The sequence below is a fragment of the Chionomys nivalis genome, chromosome 20 (assembly GCF_950005125.1).
Source record: "Chionomys nivalis chromosome 20, mChiNiv1.1, whole genome shotgun sequence".
NCBI lineage: Eukaryota > Metazoa > Chordata > Mammalia > Rodentia > Cricetidae > Chionomys > Chionomys nivalis.
Genome location: NC_080105.1, coordinates 38,471,872 through 38,494,972, shown reverse-complemented (window position 1 = coordinate 38,494,972; position 23,101 = coordinate 38,471,872). Strand labels below are relative to the sequence as shown.

Genomic DNA, 23,101 nt, shown 5'->3' with positions numbered 1-23,101 from the left:
TGAGAATCGATTTCATTTTTGCTACAAATGCATGATGGAGCAAAAGCAGTCTAAATCCACAGCTGAGGCCTGTGAACGAATGGTGGTGGTATTGTGTATAGAACCTGTTAGTAATTTAGGGATCCTAGACTCTTCCCACAATATAGATACGGGGATTCTGGCCCAAGACACTTATTTTGTATAGCTGTCTGGAGACAGAGACAAAAAACAATATGATTTGGCCTTTTAGAAACTTTAGAAAGACTTCCTGCTCTCTATGGCTCAAGTAAACACTGACAAAATAAGTCCTCCTGGAGATGACTTCACAACGCATATAAGACAGGAAACTGGGGAAAAGTCCACCAGAGGGGCTGGGGTGTGGTTCAGTGCTAGAGCCTTCCTGGCCTGTATGTGTGAGACCCTGATTTCAATGCCCAGAACAAAGAAAAGATTCCCTGACAATGTACTCCTCCCCTCCACCTTTTTTTTTTTTTTCTGTTAACAGGGTCTATTACTTAGCTTTGGCTATCCTGCAACTCACTACATAAACAGGATTAGCCTCAAATTCAGAGCTCTGCCTGCCTCTGCCTTCCCAGTGCTAGGATTAAAAGCTTCTGCCATCACATCAGGCTTGATGAAGAACTTTTACAATCAACAAGCACAGAATTTGCCATTTTTCTTTTCTTATCACTGAAATTTCCAAGTGGTCAGTATCTGGGCGTGGTGACACAGGCTTGTAATTTTAGGCATCAAGAGACTGAGGCAGGAGGGTCATGAGTTCAAGGCCAGTCTGGGCTATATACTGAGTCTGAGACTAGCCTGGGCTTTGTAGAAAGACCCTGTGTCAACCAAAATAAAGAAAATATAACAAAACCCAATGCCACTGAGGAACAGAAGGGTTTAAGGTTGATGATAGCTCGGGTTTTTTGTTCTTAAAAATAACAGAAGCCAATTCTATCAGTGTTCTTTAGCAAATGATAAATTTATTAGGTGTCTACAAAGTACAAAACACTGAAAGCGGCTGTTGAGGGGTATAAAGGTGTGCAGGATTTGTGCCTGTTCTCGAAGAACTCACAATCTACACCATGACTCACAAGGACAAGTTGTGGGATGTTACAAGATGCAAGCCTAGCTCTTAGAAAGTCGCGCACTCTGAATTTTTCTCTGGCCAGACGACCTAAGAAATGTCTTCAACAGGAAAGCTAAACATGGGAAAGAGACCTTTTGTGGATTAATCAGTGACCTTGACTTTGCCTTTTCAGAACTGTTCCTCTGCTGCTGCTCCGTTCTTGTAAATCCTCAGCATCGTTTCTGACCTTGGTGTGGAGAGAATTCCCAGGCTTCCTGAACCTTCACCAGGGTTTCCTGTTTGTGGGTGAGTGGCTCAGATGCAGCTTGGCCTTGGAATGATTCGTCATCCGAATTTTTCTTTCAGTCGATGTATCTTTGGACTTCGGCTGGCACGGGGCCACCGTGCTTTGCAGTCCCTGCTTCCAAAGGCGGAGGAAGATGCAATGCAGAAAAGCAGGCCAGGCTCCTTCTCTTACTTTCAACATTTAATAGTGCATTTACTGAATATACTCTGTACAGATATAGGGAAATTATAAACCTCTTTATTTATTCTTTTTATTTTCACTAAAACTGTATTCACGTAAAGTGTATTTACAACGCCGAGAGGGGAGCCTTGAGGTACAAAACCCAAAAGAATATCTGAGGTATAAATACAAGTATATTTTAAATAATAATCTTTATCATGCTTTATCTATGTCTGAAAGTACAGTGGACAGACATGTGTACATGTTTCTCAAATAGAATGGTATGTACAGCATACAATATTACAGATCCAGAAGCCAAAACAGTTGAATATACACGCACATCTTCACAAGCAACACTGATAATTCAAATACTCCAATGTTAAAACTACTTTCATATCCCCCCTTTCTTCAAAGAACCTTTGAAATAATACTGACAAGGTAACTGCGTTATAACAAAATAAAAATCCTTCTTCAACTCTCATTCATACGTTACTCACTTTTTGATCCATACAAAATAAATTTACTAATACTGTCTTGAGTCAACCTTTAGCGTTACAGTAAAACCTGTATAAAAAAGACCGCCCTTCCGAACACCTGCACTCTTTGTTTTTCACTGAGATTACTAGTCCCCATTATTACTAAAATACAGTTCAAGGGCAACGTGAGAGAAAAGGAAAAAGAAATGTAGGAAAAATAACACATCGTCAGAAAACCTATCTGTGCATGAGGACAAACCCAATGAAAATCCACGCTGTTGCCATCGGGTACACGGAGAACACTAACAACCAAAAGCCTCTTCTGCTTGGGTTAAGCCTACTGGGGACATATTTCCCTGTGTCCCTTTGTTTATCTTAGAGTTGATGCCACAAGCATAACAATACTGAGTAATATCAGGTTAAAAGGGTTGATGAGCCCTCTTATCCCAGCCATCAGGCCGAATGAGACATGGGTGATGTGGTGAGACCCTGTCTCAAAATAAAAGGTGAAAACAGAGCTGGGGAAAAGTCCACTGTAGAGTGCTTGCCTGGCTTATAAGAGGCCCTGGGTTCAACTCCCAGTAGTGAAAATAAAAACGTTCTGGTACTAACACTGTGTTAGTGTTTGGCGCCTTTACATCTCACGTAAATAAAACCCTTCCTCTGGAGCCACTCAAGGGAGTGGAGAGGATGTTCATTAGTGCGACTGGTTACATTACTACAGTCAGGAGGAACTACAGTTTATGGGAAAGCATAGGTTTGAAGAAAAAGAAAGAAAAAAACCAAAAAACAAAAGAACCCGCCCCCCCAAATAAAACAACAACACAATAACCTGGAGGGGGGGGGGATAGAGAAGGGAGCTGGGTTCCCCTCCTGGGTAGATCCCTGGGTAGTCAGCTCTTCCAGGCAGAGCTAACCCTGGTGTATGTATCAGCATCCTTTGTGGGCGTCTCAGTGTGCCAGACACTGCATCCCAGTTCTTCACCTGTGCCACTCAGCCTGCAACACACACATTCACACTCCTCTGTGCAAACCGATCTCTGCTCATCTCAGGGAGAAAACCTGCCAGCCAGTACCAACCATTCCAGTGGATACATCAGTCCTGCAACACACCGCGAATGAACGACGTAGGTACATGTGCGCCGACGTCACCAGAGAATGATGCCTCCTTGCTTTCTTCCATGATGCGCTGAAAGAGTTCTTGCTTCTCAGAAGCAACCTGAATTATACATGTATCCCGCCCCCCTCCCCGTCCCCAAGTCTTATATAATCCAGTCAAGGTCTATAACATAGACCTAAGACAAACAGGAAGCAGCTTTAAAAAAAAAAATCTCATCAAATTGCTATAGTCAATGAGACCCAGATGAACTCTTCCGAGGACGGGCGAGGCTCTAGAAACAATCACCCGGGCAGCAGACACAGGTGCTCCGCCTTGGTAATCACCTAGATTTGGTATCCTTGGTTTCAGTGTTCTGATTACTGAAGGAGTCTCGGATCTTTACCACTTCTGCTGCACACAGATGTCCAAAAGATTTTGTGTACCACTCCGGCATGTGGCCCCTGTCACACAGAAGCAAGGTGGGTGAGTTATTCAAATGAGACAGATTTGAGAGATGTCGAAGGCACTCTTAAACACTCTGTCTTTTTTCAAACTTGAACTGTGAGGATTGTGCTCAGGACCTCAAGAATGAGAGGCAAATCCTTCACTACTGAGCTGTACCAAAGGCTCCTACCTCCGTGTCTTTCTTTGACTCGCTATCTCTATAGGGCCTTAAACACGCAGTGATTGGCCTGCCACAGCCTCTCAAGGGCTGCGCGGCTGACTTCCTCTCCTTGGTGAGCAGGTGAAAGTCAAGGTGACTTCTTGTCTGCAGACAACCCCCAGGCATGCGCATTACACATCTGGGACCAGAAAGTTTCCAGGGAACATTTACAGTATGGCTACTGAAGGGCCCTGCTTAGAGCAAGCTTTGGCATGCACCACAGAAATGCATCTTGTGGGTAACTGTGTTTACAAAAGGGCAATTTATTTAAGAAAAGAGCATGCGCTAGTTGATTCGGGGCATCCTAATAGCTGATGAATTACGTTCACTTACTGCCCAAGCAGAGGCATAACCAATTACAAGACATGCACTGTTAAAACATTTTCCAATATAAAATGGGAAGTATCTATTTGTTGGTTCCATTTGTGATAAAACTCCCAAATTCACACTCCTTTGGTAGCACGATTCCTGAGGAATCTGGATTGAAAGCAGCATCCAAAGGGACAGCAAACATCAAAGTATGGCTTTATAAGCGTCATCCTTCATAAAATTTCCAAAACACAGTGGTAGATTCATTCCGCCATTCTGGGCATCACACGGAAAATCTGCATCTCCTGCATCACCGTCCCCACGTCAGAAGGTCAGGATCAGAACATACCTTAAATCAGCTCTGCACATGTAGGTGAGTTTGGATTTTCCTGACCCGCAGGGTTCAATCAAATATCTGGACAGGAGCACGTTAACCCTCACCCCCACCACGGGTGCCCGGTCGTGATCCACGGAGGTGAGTAAGAGCGCACAGGCTCCCCTGGGTAAATTAGTCCTCCAGGTCCTGTGGAGACGAAACCATAGGTTTGATTGAAAATGGTACCTCCCTCATGGCATCCTCCCAACCACTGTGCATGGACTCTGGGCGGGGGGGGGGGCAATCTGTATAGGACCACCTCTACTTGGGGTGGCGATGCTTAGTCTTCCAGTCTCTCCTTTTGGAAAAAAGCCAATTTGAAGTGTTTTTTTTTTTTTTTTTAAAAAGCCCCTTTACATTTCATGAATGAAATGTCTCAGGATGTGTACTTCTAACAAGCAGTGAACAGTTTTGGGAGAACATGACAGTTCCTCAACGTTCTTTTAAACTGCTCCTCCAGTAGCCTTTGGAGGACTTGGGGATTACATATACATCAGCCTTAATCACACCTCACTTGGGACTAGATGCTATTTCCTGGCATACCCACTTGTGAACTGTTTTAGCCAGAATATCTGTAGGCAATGGGGCCGAAATCTAGCACCATGGCGCACATCATTTGAAAACGCTTTTCTCCATTCGAGGGCAGTTCCATGAGATAGAGCTGACTCAGTGAGGTACCCTATCGGCATAAACATAAATGTGCTTTGAAATTGCTCAGCACTTTTCCTGACACCTCCACCCGATTTTAAGCAACATAACCATATTGTGAGTTGGAGCGACACACAGGCTCAGTGCTAAGGTTTAATTGCCTATGCCAACTGTCAGATCAGCCTGGAAGCTCTCACCTCAACACGACGTAGTCCCGAGCAGGATGGGGCGCCATGCTGTTTTGGACGTACTGGTAAATTTCCGTCTGGCTGTCCAGGATTTCGATCACCTTTGAGTCCAGCAGGTCCACATCCCAGAGGTGCTGCTCTTTCAGAAGACGTTTTAAGATCTCCTCAGGAGCAGCGGGGACTTCAATGGTTGACCTCCAAAGTCTTAGTGGGGGTCCCTCACTGACCTGAAAAGAAGATGCGGTTGTTTTCAGTGCTAAGCGAAAAGCATATATACTTTAATTTTGAAAGCAAATTTTGAGTTGGGGACATGGCCCCCTGGTCAGAGGCTGATTAGCAAATCTACGACATTCATAGGCTACCAGCTTGGATACGTTCAAGAGAAGGCTAGGAGTGCAAACAAAATAGTGTCAACTCTGGTCAGAATCCTAACTTCTGTTCCCTGGGGCTCACTTGCATCCGAATGAATGTGACAATTCATTTATTTCACCCCAAAGTCTATGTGCCCATTTGACCCCTCTGTTTATTTCCAAGGCAGTGGAGACAGTGTTGACAGACACCTTGATGGACATTATGAGATATCAAGAATGCCCCAGTGACTCAGAACAGAAAGGAGTGTAAAACTATTTTCTTTACAGTATAGGGGAAAAAAATGTAGACATTGTCTTAAGATTTCCCTTGACAGTCCAATAACACTAGTGAATCAGGGAAGCCTAGGATGACCGCGTGGGAGGAAGGGACTTCATCACGGGCAGACTGAGATTCCCATGTGTTCATCTGTCTGTGACAGATGTCCTTTCTTCCCCAGGGAACCTCAACCACCTAGCTGCCCAACACAGGGGACAGCTCTCAATGACAGGTCTCGGGTGGGGATTCCCACAGAGAAGACAACTGAGCAGAGAATCTCGTGTCTGATGATTCAAAGTCATGATCATGGGAACGAACAGGGGGAAGACGGACCTTCTTATAGGACAGCTCGGCCTGTTCACAGGTAGGGTAGCTGACCCAGCCTTTGAACTTCTCTTTGACCTCCTTAAACAGGCCGTCCACACAGTCCTGGAGGAAGTGTCTGTAGTCGGCAGGCTGATCGTGACTCAGGTGTCCCAAGGCCTCCAGAGTAAGGGGTTTCAGCTCTTGTTCAGTGTAAGAGTTGCGACATCGGCTCATTTCCTCAGGAACCTGGGAGACACACAGGATGAGAAGGTGATGGTCTGCCAGCGCCTCAGCAGAAGATGAAGGGCAGAAGCCACGGGCTGATTCAAGCTGGTGGTTCACTCCCGCTCCCACGAGATAATGGAAGGTATAAGTGATTATAATAGGGCTTACGTGGATCGAAGCATGTTTCTCAGAGAGAATTTTAATTCCTGTAACTGTTGCTTTTGCACTCCCCCCCCCCCAAAAAAAGGGTTTCTCTTTTGTGTATTCTGGAACTAGCTCTGTAGACCAGGCTGGCCTTGAATTCTGCTTTTACTTTTCAAGTAAAAGGCCAACAATTTCACAAAACATTAACTGCAATGAGTGTGTATATATACTATGTACATAATCTCCAATAATGGGAACGGTTGCCCAGATGAGAATGAGTACCAAGCCAATATTTTTTTGCCCATCCACATTATCCTTAGCATGGCAGCCAAGTTTCAGGACTGGGTACCTGGAAGAGTTTCTTGCACTCAGCGATCATATGGGCCAGGCCTTGAGTGGCAGCTAGGTTTTCATTCAGATCTTTCTGGTCGGGTTTGCCCAAACTCTGTTTTCTTTGCATTACCCTAGGAAAAAGAAATAAAATGTTTGGATAAGTGGGTGGAGTGGCTCAAGAAAGCTTTGATTTTGTTCAGCACAGTTTCTCATAGTTTGTTGTTGTTGTTGTTGTTTTATATATAAAAAAAAAACAGAACACAAAATACAGACATATTTTGGTTAAATATCCAGGGTATTTAAAAGATGTTTTATCAAGTAGTTCATACGAGTGTGTATTTGCTGGAAACTGAGGCAGCTTCAACAGGAACTGAGGTGGGAGCTGCTCGGACTAGGGGTAGATGGTATTGCGCTCCTCACAAGCTGAGTAAACAGGATCCCCTACCTCAGATGAGGAACAACCCTATTGTTTTCTAGCTGTTGGTCTTATTCTTATCTGGCTCCTGCAGTTTTCGATACCATTAAAGTTGGAATGCCCCAAGGACAAATTTTAACACTAGTTAAAAGGCTCCTTAAGTATTGTATGGCTTCCAGGCACAATGGCTTCAATGCATCAAGCTGAGAAACACTTTTCAGGTTCCTAGGGCTGGATCGAAGAAAGATGTGTTCAGCACATCCAGCTAGTCACCCTTTCTTCCTGTGGTGGAGGGGCGATCTTATTGTGAGCTATTCATGTAAGAAGTATAAACTGGATCTGTTTTTCCTTCCTTCCAGAACTGACCTTTCCCCAACTTCACTTTATTCTTGAAAAAAAAAAAGATCCTTGGCAGTCTGTCTGTCTCCTGGGATTGTTACAACATGAGAAGATGAATGGGAAGAAAAGGGCTGGGTGCTTGGTGTGGAGTAAGTCCCCAGCAAGTATCAGTCTTGATGAGCACTGAGAGCTTCCTCCCACTTCTCCACAGCTATTCCCACCTTGGGTATGTACATGCATTCTTGCAGACATGTTTGCCAATATTTGGCATAGGCCACATGTTAAATTGAGTACCTCTGAAGTTCAATAATAACCTTGGTCTTTTGTAGCCTTGCTTTCCTGATCCCACAGAGGCTAAGGCACTGGGGTTACCAACTTTTCCCTACTCCAAGAAGCTCCCGCTCTAGTCCTCTTAGGCCAGCAGGTCTGCAAAGCTGTTGGCTGGGAGAACGGAAATGGCGCTGTCTGGTTTGCCTTAAACTCTGGACACGCCAAAACACAGACCCATGGTGCTCTCTTTCAGGACACCTCCCTCTTTAACAGACTGCTTCTAGAAAGCAGTGCTTGGAAAGGAGACAGAGGTACGGGGCCTGAGCAGGAGATGCTCCCTACCAGTTCACAGTTTGGACAATTGATGCCCAAGACAGGATGCAGCTGGAGAAAATAGGTCACTGGGGGCACATCCTTGGGTATCTAGTCCCTGTGCCCCTCTTTCTCTCTGTGTCCAGGCTGCCATGAAACAAAGGTCCTTTGAGCAAAGTCAACCTTACTCCCTTAAGTTGTTTTTTTGCAGATAATCTACCACAGTGACACACATGGACTTAATTCCAGGACTAACAATTTTTGCTCGTGTCAGGGAAGAATCCAACAAGAACACCGGCACATGGTCCTAGGAGAATGTGAGAGACCGGCCTGGGTATGCTCCTTGGATGATCTGTACCTTTTTATTCTTTTTCTTTTTCGGTTTTTCAAGACAGGGTTTCTCTGTAGCTTTAAAGCCTGTCCTGGAACTAGCTCTTGTAGACCAGGCTGGTCTCAAACTCAGAGATCCGCCTGCCTCTGCCTCCCAAGTGCTGGGATTCAAGGCGTGCACCACCACCGCCCCGCTGCATGATGTGTACCTTGGGGAAGAATTTTCTCTCTTCAGGGTGTTGAGGTGGAAGAGAGAAGGGGCTAAGCACACAGCCAGGTTGGTGGGAGTCATCTGGTTTTCTTTCACAGCCGCTGTGACGTCGCTCAAGAAGTAGAGAAGCGTCTGGAGAACCTCCCGGTTCTCGTCAGGCAGGAGCATAATAGCCGCCTTGATAGCTTGGAGGCGCTGGTCCTTGGGCACATCTGCAGGGCACAAGCATTTCCACCACCAGCTCAGTAATTTTCCACGTACACGGCAAGTCCGCATCCCAAAGCAAACATTGGCATCAAACACTGAACGAGCACTTGCAGAAAGCATACTAAAGATTAATAAGGAAGAAATTATGGGCTGCCACCGGCGTCACTACCCTCAAGTATTTCCTGCCTTGTGGGGGAGTTGAAACTTTTTAAACACCCACAGTGCTAACACACTCTAAAAATCGACCTCAGAGCTTGGCTCCAGATGATAAGTTGTTGTAGTGTACAGAACTATTTCTTCCAAGCACTTAAAAGTCGAATTTGCCACCTTAATTATGCAAATTGCTCTCCATTTAGGGTTTTGTGTAGTTTCAATAAAAAGTTTATGTGAGACACGTGCAGAAAGTTAAGGATGGAGATTGCTCAGCCGGCTATAAAGGTTCAGAATCTTTGGGGACCAGTTTTGACCCACTTGCTCATCCTTAAAATAGGAACGGTTGTTAAAACAGGATGTCAGTTTAAATGGACAGATTTTAAATAACAACTTAAGCTTTAGAAAGAACACCAAGAGGCAAATGTCTAAAAATGCCTATAGAATAATTGACACCAAAGTGAGTCTGCACGGGGCCTTCCAGTCTTATTCACCGGGCAAACTTACATCTTTTAAAAGCATGTGGTGGAAAAACCAAGTCATTTCAATGCAGGGCCATAAGACAAACTGATTAAACAGCTCCATGGTTACAGTGCACAACAAATACCTCGGTCGGGGAAAATGTGACCTGTGTTTTCATAAAATATGAAAGGGACGAAACGGAGAATGAAACAGTCCAGGCCAGACCAGCTCCGCTTCTCATAAAATGAAGCTCGACACGTCGGCCCTCAAGACTATTGCAGCTGGGAGCAGCCGCTGTTAAATCATGCTGCTCCCATGCCACGGGAGCCAAGAAACACACAAGGCTGTGAAAGCCACTGTCCCGTTCCTGATCGTTTATTTCCACCATTGTTTGATTAAAGCTGCGCTTCAAAGTGAAGAGGACATGTGTATTGTTTTCCCAGATATTTCTGAAAGGAACCATGATGAATAGCAGAAAAAAATTATTTATTCTTTTTCCGGTGAGATAAAATACACTAGAGAAATTTTAAACTCGGCAGCCCTGTGAGAGAGGTGCACAGTAAATGATAAGTCTATCAACAAGGGAAGGGGAAGGGGCACCAATGGGCAGGCGTACGGTCTTGGGTCTGACTTTCCAGCTCTATTAAAATGAAAGATGATACAGAACTGGATTGTGAAGATGTACGACTGCTTCCACACCTGCAGACCAACCAGCAACATTTATTTTCTCTTTCTTTTTAAAACAGGGTCTCCTGGAACCCAGGCACGCTTCAAGTGCATAGCCAAGGACGATCATGAACTTCTGACCCTCCCATTTCCACCTGCCAAGGGTTAGGATGACAGGTGTTCACCATCACCCCTGGTTTACACGGTGCTGGGGAGCAAACCCAGTGATCCATATCGGCTATACAATCACTCTGCCGACACATTCCCAGGCCACAAAAAATGACTTTTCAAATTATTTGGTAAATGTACACAAACGTCTTCCACACTTAAGGCAAGAAAGAAACTGATAACCTGTGTATTCAGAGGGTCCCCATGCAGGTTTTCTTGTCAAAAGAATGACATGGAAAGAAGCTGTTGGTCCTACTAAACCCAGCACCACCAGTCTTAGGGAGATCCCAGGATGCTTACATTGGTAGATCTGCAGGAAGGTTTCCGAGAGCTTGTTCGTCATGAGGGGCTCAGGAAGGTCTCGAAAATACTGCTTCAACATATCTGCCACATCGTAAGCGGACTGGCCTTCATAATTGACATAGTCTTCGGCGCTTTCATTCATCTGGCGTAGAGCCTGAATCCGGGATTTCACACCTGATTTTCGGAAGAGCCCAACCTTTTGGAAGAAAAAAACGTTAGGGGTGAGGGCAGAAGCAGCCAACACCTTTCCTTCAAAACTAGAAAAAGAGCAGCAGGGAGCCCTGTTCCCATGCGTGGGATCCGTGGGCAGCTGTCCTCACCTGGTCCAGACAATGGTTACGGAGGTAGCGCATGGCCTGCTGGATACTCTGAGGCAGGGGCTGGCCCGAGCGCTGCACGTTCACAGTCAGTGGAACCCCAAACACACTCCGGTCCTTGTAGTCTGGAACCTTGATCCTTTTCATGAACTTGGGCACAGCCCTGTGTAAAGAACATGGAATGCATCCGCTTGATTTCGCTCAGCCTGCTTTGCAAACAGCTTCTCAGCTGAACCAGCCACACTTGGGGCTGTACTGGTCCTCGGTGTCCAGTAGCTGCTACACCGGATGTGAATATAGAAGGTCCGCTTCTGCACTAGTAAAAAACGTTCCAGGAGTTTTTGGGGTTTGTGTGTGTGTGTGTGTGAAGGGACCTTTTGGTACAGGAACCTAGAGACCCATGACTACTGGCCAAATGTTTTATTACTGAGCTACACTCCATACCTCCCCGATTCCTCGGAAGACATTTTCTTACTAGGTAGTCCAGTCTGGTCTTGAAATTATAATCCTCCTGTCTCAGCTTCCTCAGGCATGTAACACCACACCTGGCTATGTTCTAGATACTTGAAGAGTTGGAATTGTAAGACCTTGTCAAATTTCCTATCTGGGGAGTCTGTTAATTACTATCAATCTTGAGAACAGGAGTCTGTGGTCCTAGGGGAGGCTGATGAATGTTTCTTGCCTGCTCTTGAATGTATTCAGGGCTAGTAGCCTATTCCGTGGTACAGGAAGGGAGAGGCAAAAATACGCAATACCTTACTAGATAGTTCTGATGAAAGTATGAGAGACAAGTTACCATTTTCCCTAAAAGCGTATGAATCCTCTCTAGGTGCTTGAATTGATTCAGGTCGAGAGATCTGGGTACCACTGCATAGAAATCGGCAAACACACAACGCTGACTGGCTTGCCACACTGAGCCCAAATGGAGCGCAAAATGAAGTCAAAATAAATTTCCCCGCCGTTGACCCCAGAGGACAGAGCATCTTCAGGCTTTTATAGGAACGTGGAAAAGGAACAATGGGAGTTTTGTGAGGCTCCCCAAGGCTGCCAGCCGTCCTGAAAGCTGGTCCAGCCCTGGCCATATAGGCAACAGCAGGAAACCCATGTCAGGCATTTAAGGCCGTCAGGCAGACATCTGAGCTCACAAATGACCCCTCCAAGTGAGGCCAGGAAGGGCAAAGCCAAACAGGAAAGGGATTTGGGCAGAAGTGTTCTGTGCTACCCCCATTTCACAATGTCAGGCTTTTACGTTTGGTTTTGACTCACTGGAAAAACTGACCAGAATTGAAGTAGTAGTGGGGTGGACTCTCAGATTGTTTTGAGGGTTTGGTGAGAAAGGGGGCGGACACCTCTGAATGGAGAATCTAAAATATGCAGTTTTAAATAGCAGTGAGGAAAATATTACTCTAAGCACAGAGGGGCACCACAGAGAGCCAACTGCCTTGACTTCTGGGTGACTGCCCACGCCCACGCCATGCCACTCTTGATGGCTCTAGGAAAGGGAAAGTCAGGGAATAAGGGCCAAATTTGTATTTCCACACAGCTAGGCATACAGTACTGGGGCAGACGCGTGCATAATACTCGCTTTGTTGGGCACGGGGAGCCCGGCTGTGGAATGCGGGAAGAACACATTACACTCCCCGCTGAGAATCTGAGGCATCCTGGGGTAAACCGGTCAATACATACTCCTGTCATTCAGAACAAACAACTTCTGTTTTTAGCAAGGCTCACGGAGCTGCCTTAGCTAGGGGGGTGCTTTGATGTCACAGCTACATCCCTTCTAGGAGGGAGGAGCCAGAGAAGAAAGGACAGTGAACTTTATGTCTCAGACTGTCTCAAGCCATCTCGGAGGACCAGAGAGTGCTCCAAATGCATCTGCTTTCATAGCAACTGGATGCTAAACACCCTGACCATGCACGAGGAGATTCAGGCATGCCTGTGATGCTGCGGAACACGGAGACCTGGATCCAGACCTAGCTCCTTTGTATTAGAGCACAAAATCAGTCTGTGCACGGATTATGCCATACCCACAACCCATCCCTGACTCTCCAGGTCTTACAGTGCACACTCAAGCCTGGATTCTCAAAATGATGAAGAGTCTGTCTAATAAATGTCAACTTTTAAAATATATTGTTTGTAGTGGGCTGGTGGCACATGACTTTAATCCTAGCACTTGGGAGGTAGAGGCAGGTGAATCTCTGTGAGTCTGAGGCCAGGCTGGTCTACGTTGTCAGTTCCAAGACAGCCAGAGTCACAAAATAAGGCAAACTCTGTCTCAAAATACCAGCGAAAGAGAGCGAGATCCATCCAAACAAAGATAGCATATATGTAAGATTTTATAGATAATTACTTAAATTCATTACTTCCTGAACATTCTTGCCAGGGAGCTCCCCCCAGATAAACACAAAACAAAACAAAAACTAAATTCTCTGGCACAGATAAGCTTTTGAGCCATGCTCTAAACATTCATTCAAAATCAACCAACAGAGGGATGGACTGTGTGCTCAGTGAAGTTCAACTCCCAACCATGCTAAAAAAAAAAAAAAAAAAAGTTCTCAAGCCACGCACAAATATGGCCAAATAGTTAACATCTCACCATTTTTCCTTCCATGAACATGACCAGATAATGTCTCTATATTCATCTAGTGTGGGTTGTTCCTATACCTGGAAAGAAGGCACCTGAGTTCCATGACGTGAGAGGGATTCAATCTCCTATGTAAAGAGCTGAAAACCCAACCAACGAGTCCTGCAGTGAACTCCCCACAACTGCACAAACTTAACCAAGTATAGCAAACCTAACCTCAAGGATATGGAGCCAGACAGCGTAAGGATGACAGACTGGAGAGACTGATAAAGGACAGCGCTCAGTGTGGGGAGAGCCGCAGGGAGCCTGAGGCATCGCCTGTACATACACCTGCAGTTACAATCTATAGCCTACTTCATTCTCTTACCAACTAAAACCATGCTTGTTGGAAGGCGTGTATTTCTCCAGCAGGGCTGTCAGTTTCAGGAGTGAGTATTTCTGCAGGAGGTTCATCTGGGCCACAGACTGGCAGTTGATCTGCAGAGATACAGAGTTTAGGCTCGGCCGGTGAGAGCTCTGGAAGCTGTGCCATCTCAATCTGTGCCTGCAAGAGAACAGGGCGGGAGTGAGATGGACACGCCTCTGTAGGGGACCAGACAGGCTGCTCGCTGGTATCTCAGCAACCGAGAGGACTGACGCTCCTTTCCAGGGTTTTCTCAAGGGGAAACGAATGGCCCTTCCTATAGAGCCACAGAAGGTTCATTCCAGAGCATCCTCAAACACTCGGACTCGGCACGCTCAGGTCTTTTACAGATGATGTGCAGTATCTGTGCACACTGGGGGCACCCTTCCACTTAGTTTAAATGATCTCTGGATCGCTTATAATAACCCGTAAGGAGCTCACTGTTCTACTGCATTATTTAGGGAATAATGGCAAGAAGATGGTTTCTCCCGAGTAGTTTTCATCTGTACGTGGTTGAGTCTGAAGACTCAGAAACTACAGGAGGGCTAACTGTACCTGCACTTTACCATGACAACCGTTTTTATGGATGCACCCTGGTGACGCAAAGACTGATCTCACTGTGCAAACACCACCACCCTCCAGGTGCCACTGTTCTCATCCTCCTGACTACAGGTCCACACCTAGTACAGATATATGCTTTCTTTGGGATTGTTGGGGCCTGATGGCTGGCTATTACATGGTTCTGGCTTCAACCCACCAAGCAGACAATGCTTGGTCCCCACCTTGATCTTAAGAAGTAAGGCCCTTACCTCTTACACCTGGTCAGGGATGCCCCCACCCCAGAGTCTCTTCTTTCTGGGATGTCAGTGGGCTCTTCGGGCTCATTGAGGGAGTTGCCTGTGCTGTCCAGGTCACTGGGTGTCCTTCGGTCATGGTCCACGTCCAGGTGTATCTGTTTTGGAGATGACGGGCAAGGAGACACGGAGTCCAGGGCTGAGTCTGAGTCCCCCTCATCCGAGAACTTTTCAGACCACTGGTTGACTATCCGTTGCATCCCCTTTACGTGGTAGAGAATGTCATCCAGCTCAGGGAAGATGTCCTCATTCTCCAGGTCGGCCAGGTCCCCCGAGCTGGAATACAGGATGGAGCCTGGCACGTTGTCATAGATGCTTAGGCGGCTGCTCACGGAGCTGGAGGAATTGCGCCTCTTCAGTTCCTTAGGACTGTCGCTGCTGTTTTCTCTCCGTAGGCTGAGGTGGCCAGGGCCATGGAAGCTTCCAGTCCTCCAGTTCACAGAACTGTTCGCCGAGGGACAGAAACTGCCATTGGAGAGGGCCTTGGGGAAGGTGCCAGGCTTGTGATCTTCCGGAATGTAGAACACCGTGTCCTCTGGGTAGCTCTCACGGTTCTTATAGTTCTGTTCCGTCACGTTGTTCAAGGTAGACTGACTGAAAGGGTCGAAGCCCTCTAGGTACATGCCCCCCCTCTTGTTGCAGGTGCTGAGGCTCCGGGTCCTGGTGACCGGGCTCGGCGTGCTGACGGCACTGCTGGTCTCTGACTGGCTACTGCTGCTGCTGGTCTGTGTGGAGTTGGACACGCTCCTTTTCCGTACCATGGGCACGTTGATGTGGTTGCCATTCAGGGCTGAGATCTCTACGCAGTTCAGCTGCTTCAGCTTCTCCTCATCCACGCCCTCCTGCAGAATGGGAGCGCTGATGATCAACCCCAGCTTTGAAGGCGCCTTGTGCTTGCTGTGGTGGGAACCCTTGAGCTTCAGGCTCTCCATCCGCTTCAGCAGGCTCCGCGTCTTCGACTTGGGGTTTTTCTCATGGACCTTCATGCTAAAGCTAAAGCTGGACAGTTCCTTGGGAGACGGGAGGCTGGAGAAAGAGTCATCGTTGCCTACAAAGTGGCTGCTGGAGGAGCAGACGCTGATGACAGAATTCGTTCGGGGTGTCACAGATTCCCCGCTGTGGGGCACATGGGTGGGGACGCTGCTGGTGCTGCTAAGGCTCCGGACAGAGGACACCTCCTGGCGCTCGCTGAGGTCTGTCAGCATGCTTTCGCGGCTGGTGGCGCTCTGCAAGTGAGAGCCATCTGGGGACCCAGGGATTGGATCCTGCTTTGGAGAAAAGACGTCAAACTCTTCCAGCCGGGACCACCTTTTACTGTCCCTCTGGAAAGTCCACTTGCCACTTATTGCACAAGGCTCATCTTCATCCGAATCCTCACTCTGCGAAGACAAAAATGAAGTCATGTATGTGCGAGGCCAAGCAGAGGGCAGGAGGCAGAACACAGGCTAAGGGGCAGGATGTACATCAAAGGATACGCCTACCATCTATTGCTCACATCTTTCATAGTGTTTATAAGTAATAAAGAGGGACCTGAAGGCTTTCTCAGTACCTTATTTTACTTAGAGAATGTGTCTGCGTGGATGTGTTTGGAGGAATGTGTGCGGGTGTATATGGATGTGTACGGATGTGTAGAGAAGTATCTACAGGGGTGTATATGGATGTGTACAGGTGTGTATAGGAAAATCTATGGGTGTATATGAGTGTTTGTACCACATCCAGAAAGAGTACAGATTTTTCTTGTTTGACTGTGTAGGTCCTGGGTACAGACCTCGGTTGTCAAGCTTGGCAGCAGGCACTTTTAGCTCGCTGTCATTCCATTGACCCAGATATAAAGACTTTACCAGAAAGTCTGACCACGTGTTGCCAGCGAAATGAGTTATTTTGTTGAAAACCTGAGTCTTTAGGCCGCTCATTAACTTCTCACAAAGAGGACCTATGAGATTGGCGGAAATTCCAAGCATGCGAAATATTCTGAGCTGGAACTCGAGTCAGCGGCCGTGGGACTCCTTCTGAACCGTCTCCAGTCTAGCTGCCTGTTCAAAGAGTGTGTTTATATTCTCTTGCGCAATTAAAAAAAAAAAAAAAAAGAAAACACTTTCAAAAAGCTAACAGAATGGCAGCTGAAGACTCTAGGTAGCCTAAAAAAAAAAAAAAAAATCAAGACATTCCCTACATGGCGAGCCATCACGTGGCAGCCCAAGCCTGTGTCATCTCTTGCTGATACTTCCCCACTACAATCTGGCCACAGTTAATGTCACAAGGGGCCTGGGCAGTTTCAATGTCGGACATGCTCCAGGAAATTTAACAGGGCTTCAAGAATGCCCAGCGAGTGCCCTGCATGGGTTATCTGTAAACACGAGGGAACACGGCAGCCGATTATACCTGCTTTATGTGCAGGAACTGGGAATGCCCCGTCAGACTGCTCAGAACTCAGTATGCCAGCTATCCTTGCTACCGGATATATGCGAACAGATCAAGACCTAGCCTCTCATATCCACATGGAGACTCTCTGCCCAGCTCAGGGCAGTGATCATTTATTTACAAGACTTAACTCCCAAAGAAGGTGACTTTTTGCACGTCAGGGACTGCTGGATCATTAAAATGGATACTCTCAACAGTCAGGTCTGTGCTCTGTGGGTAAATTTATTCCTGTTTACCAGGATTTGCGACACTAACTCCTAGCATTGCCTCATCCTCTTCCAAGGTCCCATAGTTCTTATCCAGAAGAAAAAAAATCAGTACATATCACCACTGACGGAGTGTGTGCGACTTCCTGTCCAGGCCTCTTCCTCCCTGCCCCACACCAAATCGCCTACAGTATCCCCCAAGCCGGCCTTTGCTTTCATCTTGACAGCTTTGAGATGGAATTACTGTTCCATCCGGGAAGCGGGAAGCGTTCCTCAAGAATGCTAGCTTTATTTCCTCTAGGGAGCAATGAGAAATTCCTCTGCAATCGGCTTCGTGTCTTTAACCACAGGGAACCCACTGAGTCCATCAGGAAATGTAACAGATGACTTTCTTTAGGTTCCAAGCAACAGATACCACAATCCATCCATTGCTGGCTGCAGATACGGGCTTTAACGTTGAGAACAGACAGAACTTTTTACCGCGACACAGTCCTATTTGGGTTTGGGCGCGCGTGGTCTCCACCCCGCTGTGTAATTCAGGTACTCACTCGCTTCCGGTGAGGGCTGATCTCCAGCTTCATCATCGCACATTTGTTTAAAGTGTTTAGTCGCCTACGGAGCAGAAAAAGGAGATCAGCAAAGCCGGGAAACCACTAAGGGGCAGGCAAGTATTTCTCCTAAACACCTGACACATATAATGAGCTTCGCCAAACTCATTTCTAATTTAGGCAAGTACAGTAAGCTTCCGCTATAAAACGAGTAATTTCGTCCTGGCCTGGCAGTGCACGCCTTTAACCTCAGTGCCCAGGAGGCAGAGGCATGGGGATCTCTGAGTTTGAGGCCAGTCTCCTCTAGCTAGCGCCAAGTCAACAGCAATCGCACAAATGATTACTCTAAAAATCTGTACACTGCTACCCCAGGTAACCAAAATCTCTCTGGGTTCAAACAGGTCACATTCTTCTTTGGAACGGCGGTCAAACTGCAGTTCTGAACATTTTGCACGCCCCACCCCCACAACAGTAACATCCATTTAACATTAGAGAAACAGGGATTCCAGTGTGCTTAGCGAGAGGACTCGGCTAGTACACATGAGGCTCCAGGTTCAGTCCTTAGCACGCCATCAATCAATCAATCATCAATCAATCAATCAATCATCAATTTCATTAAAAATGAAATCCTTTAAGAATAAGTCACAGGAAATAAGAAAAAAAAGCACCTTTTATATACTCCCTAACTAGCGAGTCCAGACTGTGTGACAGTTCTCCCGGCCTTGGTTCTTCCTAATATCTTCCAGATGACCATCGCCGTGTCTTCCCTCAATGACCCCTTTTAAAGCTGTCTGCCGTCTGCCTCCTGAGCCTCATGACTCTCTCCATCAGTCTTTCCTCCTCAAGCTGCAAGCCTACATTTTCATGGAACGAGAGCCCTTAATTCCCTCCACTTCAAACTGATCCTCTGCTCTCCTCGGCCTTTATCTTCCCCATCCCGCTCTGAGTAACTTGTCTGACAACCTGGACGCACCAGGATAGGCAGTCTGATAAGCCTGCCTTTGATTCCATAGATTATGGGGCAGCCTGTTTATAGAATAAACAGAGATAAAGCAGAGGACTGAGGTTCAGAAAAACCCTCTCCGTGGAGAGGCAACGAAAACAGCCGAGAAACACTGTATACTCATAGAGGGGTGTAGGGTCCCTCTCTAAAGGGCATCAATTGAAGGACACGCCTACTGTTTTCAGTCCCCCCCCCCCAATCTTTTCAATGAGAAATGGTTACAGTTAATCTTAGGTCTGGGTTTCATTAATCAAAACTGTAATCAAATCTCCACTTGACTCCATTTGGGCTTTAATGGTTGAGTGATGTTTATAACCAAATTTACTAGGCATGGAGGCCTGTGGGGGTGGGGGATGGCGGAGAACTTCACAAACTCCAGGTCTGAGCGAAACAAAAAGAGACCCAGGAGGCTGGTTTTATAAAGGCCAAGTTTATCTTTTTATGTTGGCAGCACCAAACTAATGGCATTGCATTCCTGAAGGCCAAAGTGACATTCAGAGTTTCAGCCGGCCGCTTTCATTTATTTCCCCTCACCAGCCCACATTCCCCAGGATCTCCGAAGAAGGCTATGAGCTGGGCCAGCACACCTCTATCAGAGGGGCAACAGGGACATAAGACATAGTAGCTCTAGCCAGAGAAGAAACTCATCTCATAGACGAGGACACAAGAATGGTCACCAGAAGCTGGCAAGGGACAGTGAGTCCCAAATAGGAGGGAGCTAATGAAACACAAAGACAGGAGGACTGAACATATTGGGTGACTATGCTTAAAACTAATTTTTTATTATAAAATAGCTACCTAGAATATTCTCAAGACTAGAAATGGTAAAATTATAAGGTGGTAAGATATGGTCATACCTTACATACAAATATTGAAAAAAAATCACTTAAGTACAGTCATGCTACGTCAATCAAGAATTTTAACAAAATGGTTCTAGCCATATGAACTGCCACTGTCTCTGGGTGAGCAGGCACACTGTGCTGGGTGCTTCTAATACATTTGATCATCCTTAGTCTTCTGGTGATCTTCCTAGAACAGATATCATGATTTATCTTTTATAAGGGAAGAAATGATGCTTAGAGAGCTCAGGAATTTTGTTCAAGGACCCAGGATTAAAACAAGGTAGATCTGGTGCCCAAACACAGCATCTTCTACACTTGGTTCTGATACAAGTATTAACAATGCCAAAAAAAATGGAAGCAAAGTAGATCTGAAGTAGCAAACTTCAAGAAAGTGGCTGAAATACCGCTATCAATAACCATCTGTAGCCTTGGGCATTCAGACCCCCACCACCACCCAAGGCCCAGCTCCAAAGGAATGTGCGGGTCTTATCTCCTGGGTAACTTGCGTCTGTTCTAAAGACAGAGGGAGCCAAGGGCGGACTATCAAACGTTCAAGAGTTTGGCTGCACAGAGCTGTAGGCATGTAGATAAAAGGATAGAGACAGAGATCTGGGCCTCCTTGCAATTAACATAAAAAGCAGAAGAAGGCTAAGGAGAAACAAAGGAACTGGACAAAAATTCTTCCAAGTCTTATAGATGGTTTGGAATTATACATATGTTTAAATTATTTGTTGTTGGGTGTCATCTGGCACTTGAAAGGCTGAGGCAGGAGGGTTGTTGAGTTTAACCCAACTTGGGCTACACAGTAAGATCCTGCCCCCAGCACCTCCCCCCACTCCTATTTCCTTACCCAATTACTTGCCTCATTTTAAACTGAATTGGAAAGAGTGACCGGGTGAGAATGCCGCTTGATGTAGCTTTGACACACCACAGGCGGTTTGGGGACAAAGTACATAGTGAAGATGACGGTGACAATGTAGTTACCTTTCTCATCTGACAACAACTAGCCAATGTTCACATTGCTTTCATGGATTGAGAGGAGTCAGTTTTAATTCCAAAGGAAAGCAACAATGTGGAATGTTCCTGAAGCCCCGGGAAGACAGAGGCATCCCAGCAGCACCCACAGTTTACAGTGTGTGCTTTGAGACAAGCTGAGCACTCTTCCAGTCCTGAGTAGAACCTGCTCACAATCATAGATCCCTCAGTGGGTTTAGATTATTAGTGAAGCCAGCAAGGCTGACAGAAAAGCCAGTCTCTTCGAGGAACTAGTCCGTTGCTACCTTAGAATAACACTTGAAGAATACTGGGTAAGCCAGCAACGTGGGAGCCAGTCTGGTCTGCAGGGTGAGTTCTAGGACAGCCAGAGCTACACAGAGAAACCCTGCCTCAGGAATAGAAAAGTTGGGTAGCCTACTACCCTGATAATTATAATTTCTGGACATTATTAAAGTTTATATTTTGATAGTACCAGTGTTCAACCTCATCCTATTCCTGCTTTTTTGTCTAAGAGTCTTCCGCCCTGAGTAAAAAAAATATTAAGAGAAATCAGCTCCTTTTAGCTTTTTATTGCAACTGTTGTTTGACTTACAAATCTGGGAATGTGGGTATTTTCTATCCAGGGAGAAATAGAGAGACTGCATTCAGAATGTGGCCCACTCCACGGGCGAGCATTCGATGCAAGGAACCCCACGATGCTTCCAACCGAGTTTTGACAACTCATTCACTTAAATGCTTGGATGAGGGAAGGCCGGATGTGCACAAAAAGTCTCCACAGAGAACAAGCCAAGAGGAGATATCTGTAAACACACCACAGCTCTGTTATCTGATGGCCCTGGATTCCATAGGTGGAAGAAGTTTCTGCAGTAGGCATATGCAGAAAATAAAGGGAATGTCAGAAAACCTATGGGGGGGGGGGTTGATATCTGCCTACAGGTCCCACCTGTGTCCTTCTCGGAAGGCCAATGTCACTGCCATTGTGTGACTGTGTGGACAAGGCCCTTGGGCTTTCCATCCCCTCAACTCTCGATGACTATTACTGTGGGTCTTGAAATTTCCCCCTTTTAATTAGAAAGTGATTTTCTTTCTTTCTTTCTTTCTTTCTTTCTTTCTTTGTTTCTTTTTTTCTTTTTTTCTTTTTTTTGGCAGGATCTTGCTGTTCAGCCCCAGACTGGCTTTGAATTCCCATTTTCTTTTTCTTGTTTTTTAAAATCTGTCTCCCCGGGGCTGAGATGATAGTGAACACTTATTACATGCTGAATAAGAATTTCATTAAAAAGGAAAAGAAAACTCAACCGTAGGCTTTAGCGCACATCCTCCAAACTGGATCTGATGAGTTTGTTTTTCTTTTTTCATTACGACACCTAACCTATGTAGGATATGTCAGTGTATACACATAAGAGAAAATCGATGCTGACCCCAAAGTGCGCAGATAAAGGACCAGTTTTCCAATCCTTTCTTTGCTCCTATCTGGTCTCTTCTATGGGCGGCGGCTTCTCCATTTGGGCGATATTCCGAGCGGGCATGAACCAAACTTTAGCAAGCCTTTTTCCTTCAAAAAAGGAAAAAGTCAGTTTTGAACTGACATTCAAGAAAAATTCTTCAAAAATAAAATTCTTCAAGTATTTAATCAGAATTCTTTGGGCTGAAATACTACAATGGTATTTTTCTGACCCAGACATTCCTAAGCTGTTGATGTAGTTCAGCAGGCCGACTCCCTAAGTGGCTTAGCATGTGCGAGAAGGGTGATCGGCCACGATGCGCAAGCGTTTCCTAAGATGCCTTTTCTGAGTGACCTCATCCATATGCATCAGCATCACTGGCGATGACTTGAGAATAAATTAACGCTGCCACACAGCTAAGCGCCAAAACATCTTTACAATGTCCGGAGCAGTTCAGCGTCCAGATGCCGACTTCTCTCCAAACGGCCCTGGTGACATTTTTCATTCCAGATCACATAGTGATGATATTACATACTCCAGGAACTCCACAAACTCTCTTTTCCCAGAAAAAAAAATGTGTGCGCGCCCTGGACACTTCTCACTAAAGCTGCAAACTGTTTCGGGGGAGATAAAGATGCCTTTTTTTCTCTCTTTTTACAAACTATGAAATCTAGTCTTTTCCATAGTGTGAACATATAATCTGTCTTTTCCCAAAACCACAGTACTCAAATTTGCTGCTTCAA

At 46.0% G+C, this 23,101-nt stretch overlaps 1 protein-coding gene across 4 annotated transcripts in view; it reads right to left on the bottom strand.

Moving 5' to 3' along the window:
- Nucleotides 1-940: 940 nt before the first annotated feature.
- The window catches only part of Dlc1 (DLC1 Rho GTPase activating protein), a 323,702-nt gene continuing 301,541 nt past the window's right edge, over nucleotides 941-23,101 (bottom strand). For 3 of the 4 annotated variants that reach the window (XM_057752361.1, XM_057752362.1, XM_057752363.1), the window contains 11 exons: nucleotides 18,076-18,139; nucleotides 14,856-16,279; nucleotides 14,011-14,187; nucleotides 11,063-11,222; nucleotides 10,740-10,938; nucleotides 8,785-8,998; nucleotides 6,926-7,040; nucleotides 6,235-6,453; nucleotides 5,284-5,501; nucleotides 4,412-4,585; nucleotides 941-3,550 (listed from right to left, as the gene is read on the bottom strand). In XM_057752361.1, coding sequence (XP_057608344.1) covers nucleotides 3,430-3,550; nucleotides 4,412-4,585; nucleotides 5,284-5,501; nucleotides 6,235-6,453; nucleotides 6,926-7,040; nucleotides 8,785-8,998; nucleotides 10,740-10,938; nucleotides 11,063-11,222; nucleotides 14,011-14,187; nucleotides 14,856-16,279; nucleotides 18,076-18,139 — 3,085 coding nt within the window. In that variant the 3' untranslated portion in view covers nucleotides 941-3,429. Of the gene's footprint in view, nucleotides 3,551-4,411; nucleotides 4,586-5,283; nucleotides 5,502-6,234; nucleotides 6,454-6,925; nucleotides 7,041-8,784; nucleotides 8,999-10,739; nucleotides 10,939-11,062; nucleotides 11,223-14,010; nucleotides 14,188-14,855; nucleotides 16,280-18,075; nucleotides 18,140-22,363; nucleotides 22,469-23,101 lie in introns of those variants that run through there. The other variant, XM_057752364.1, reaches the window with a different exon arrangement.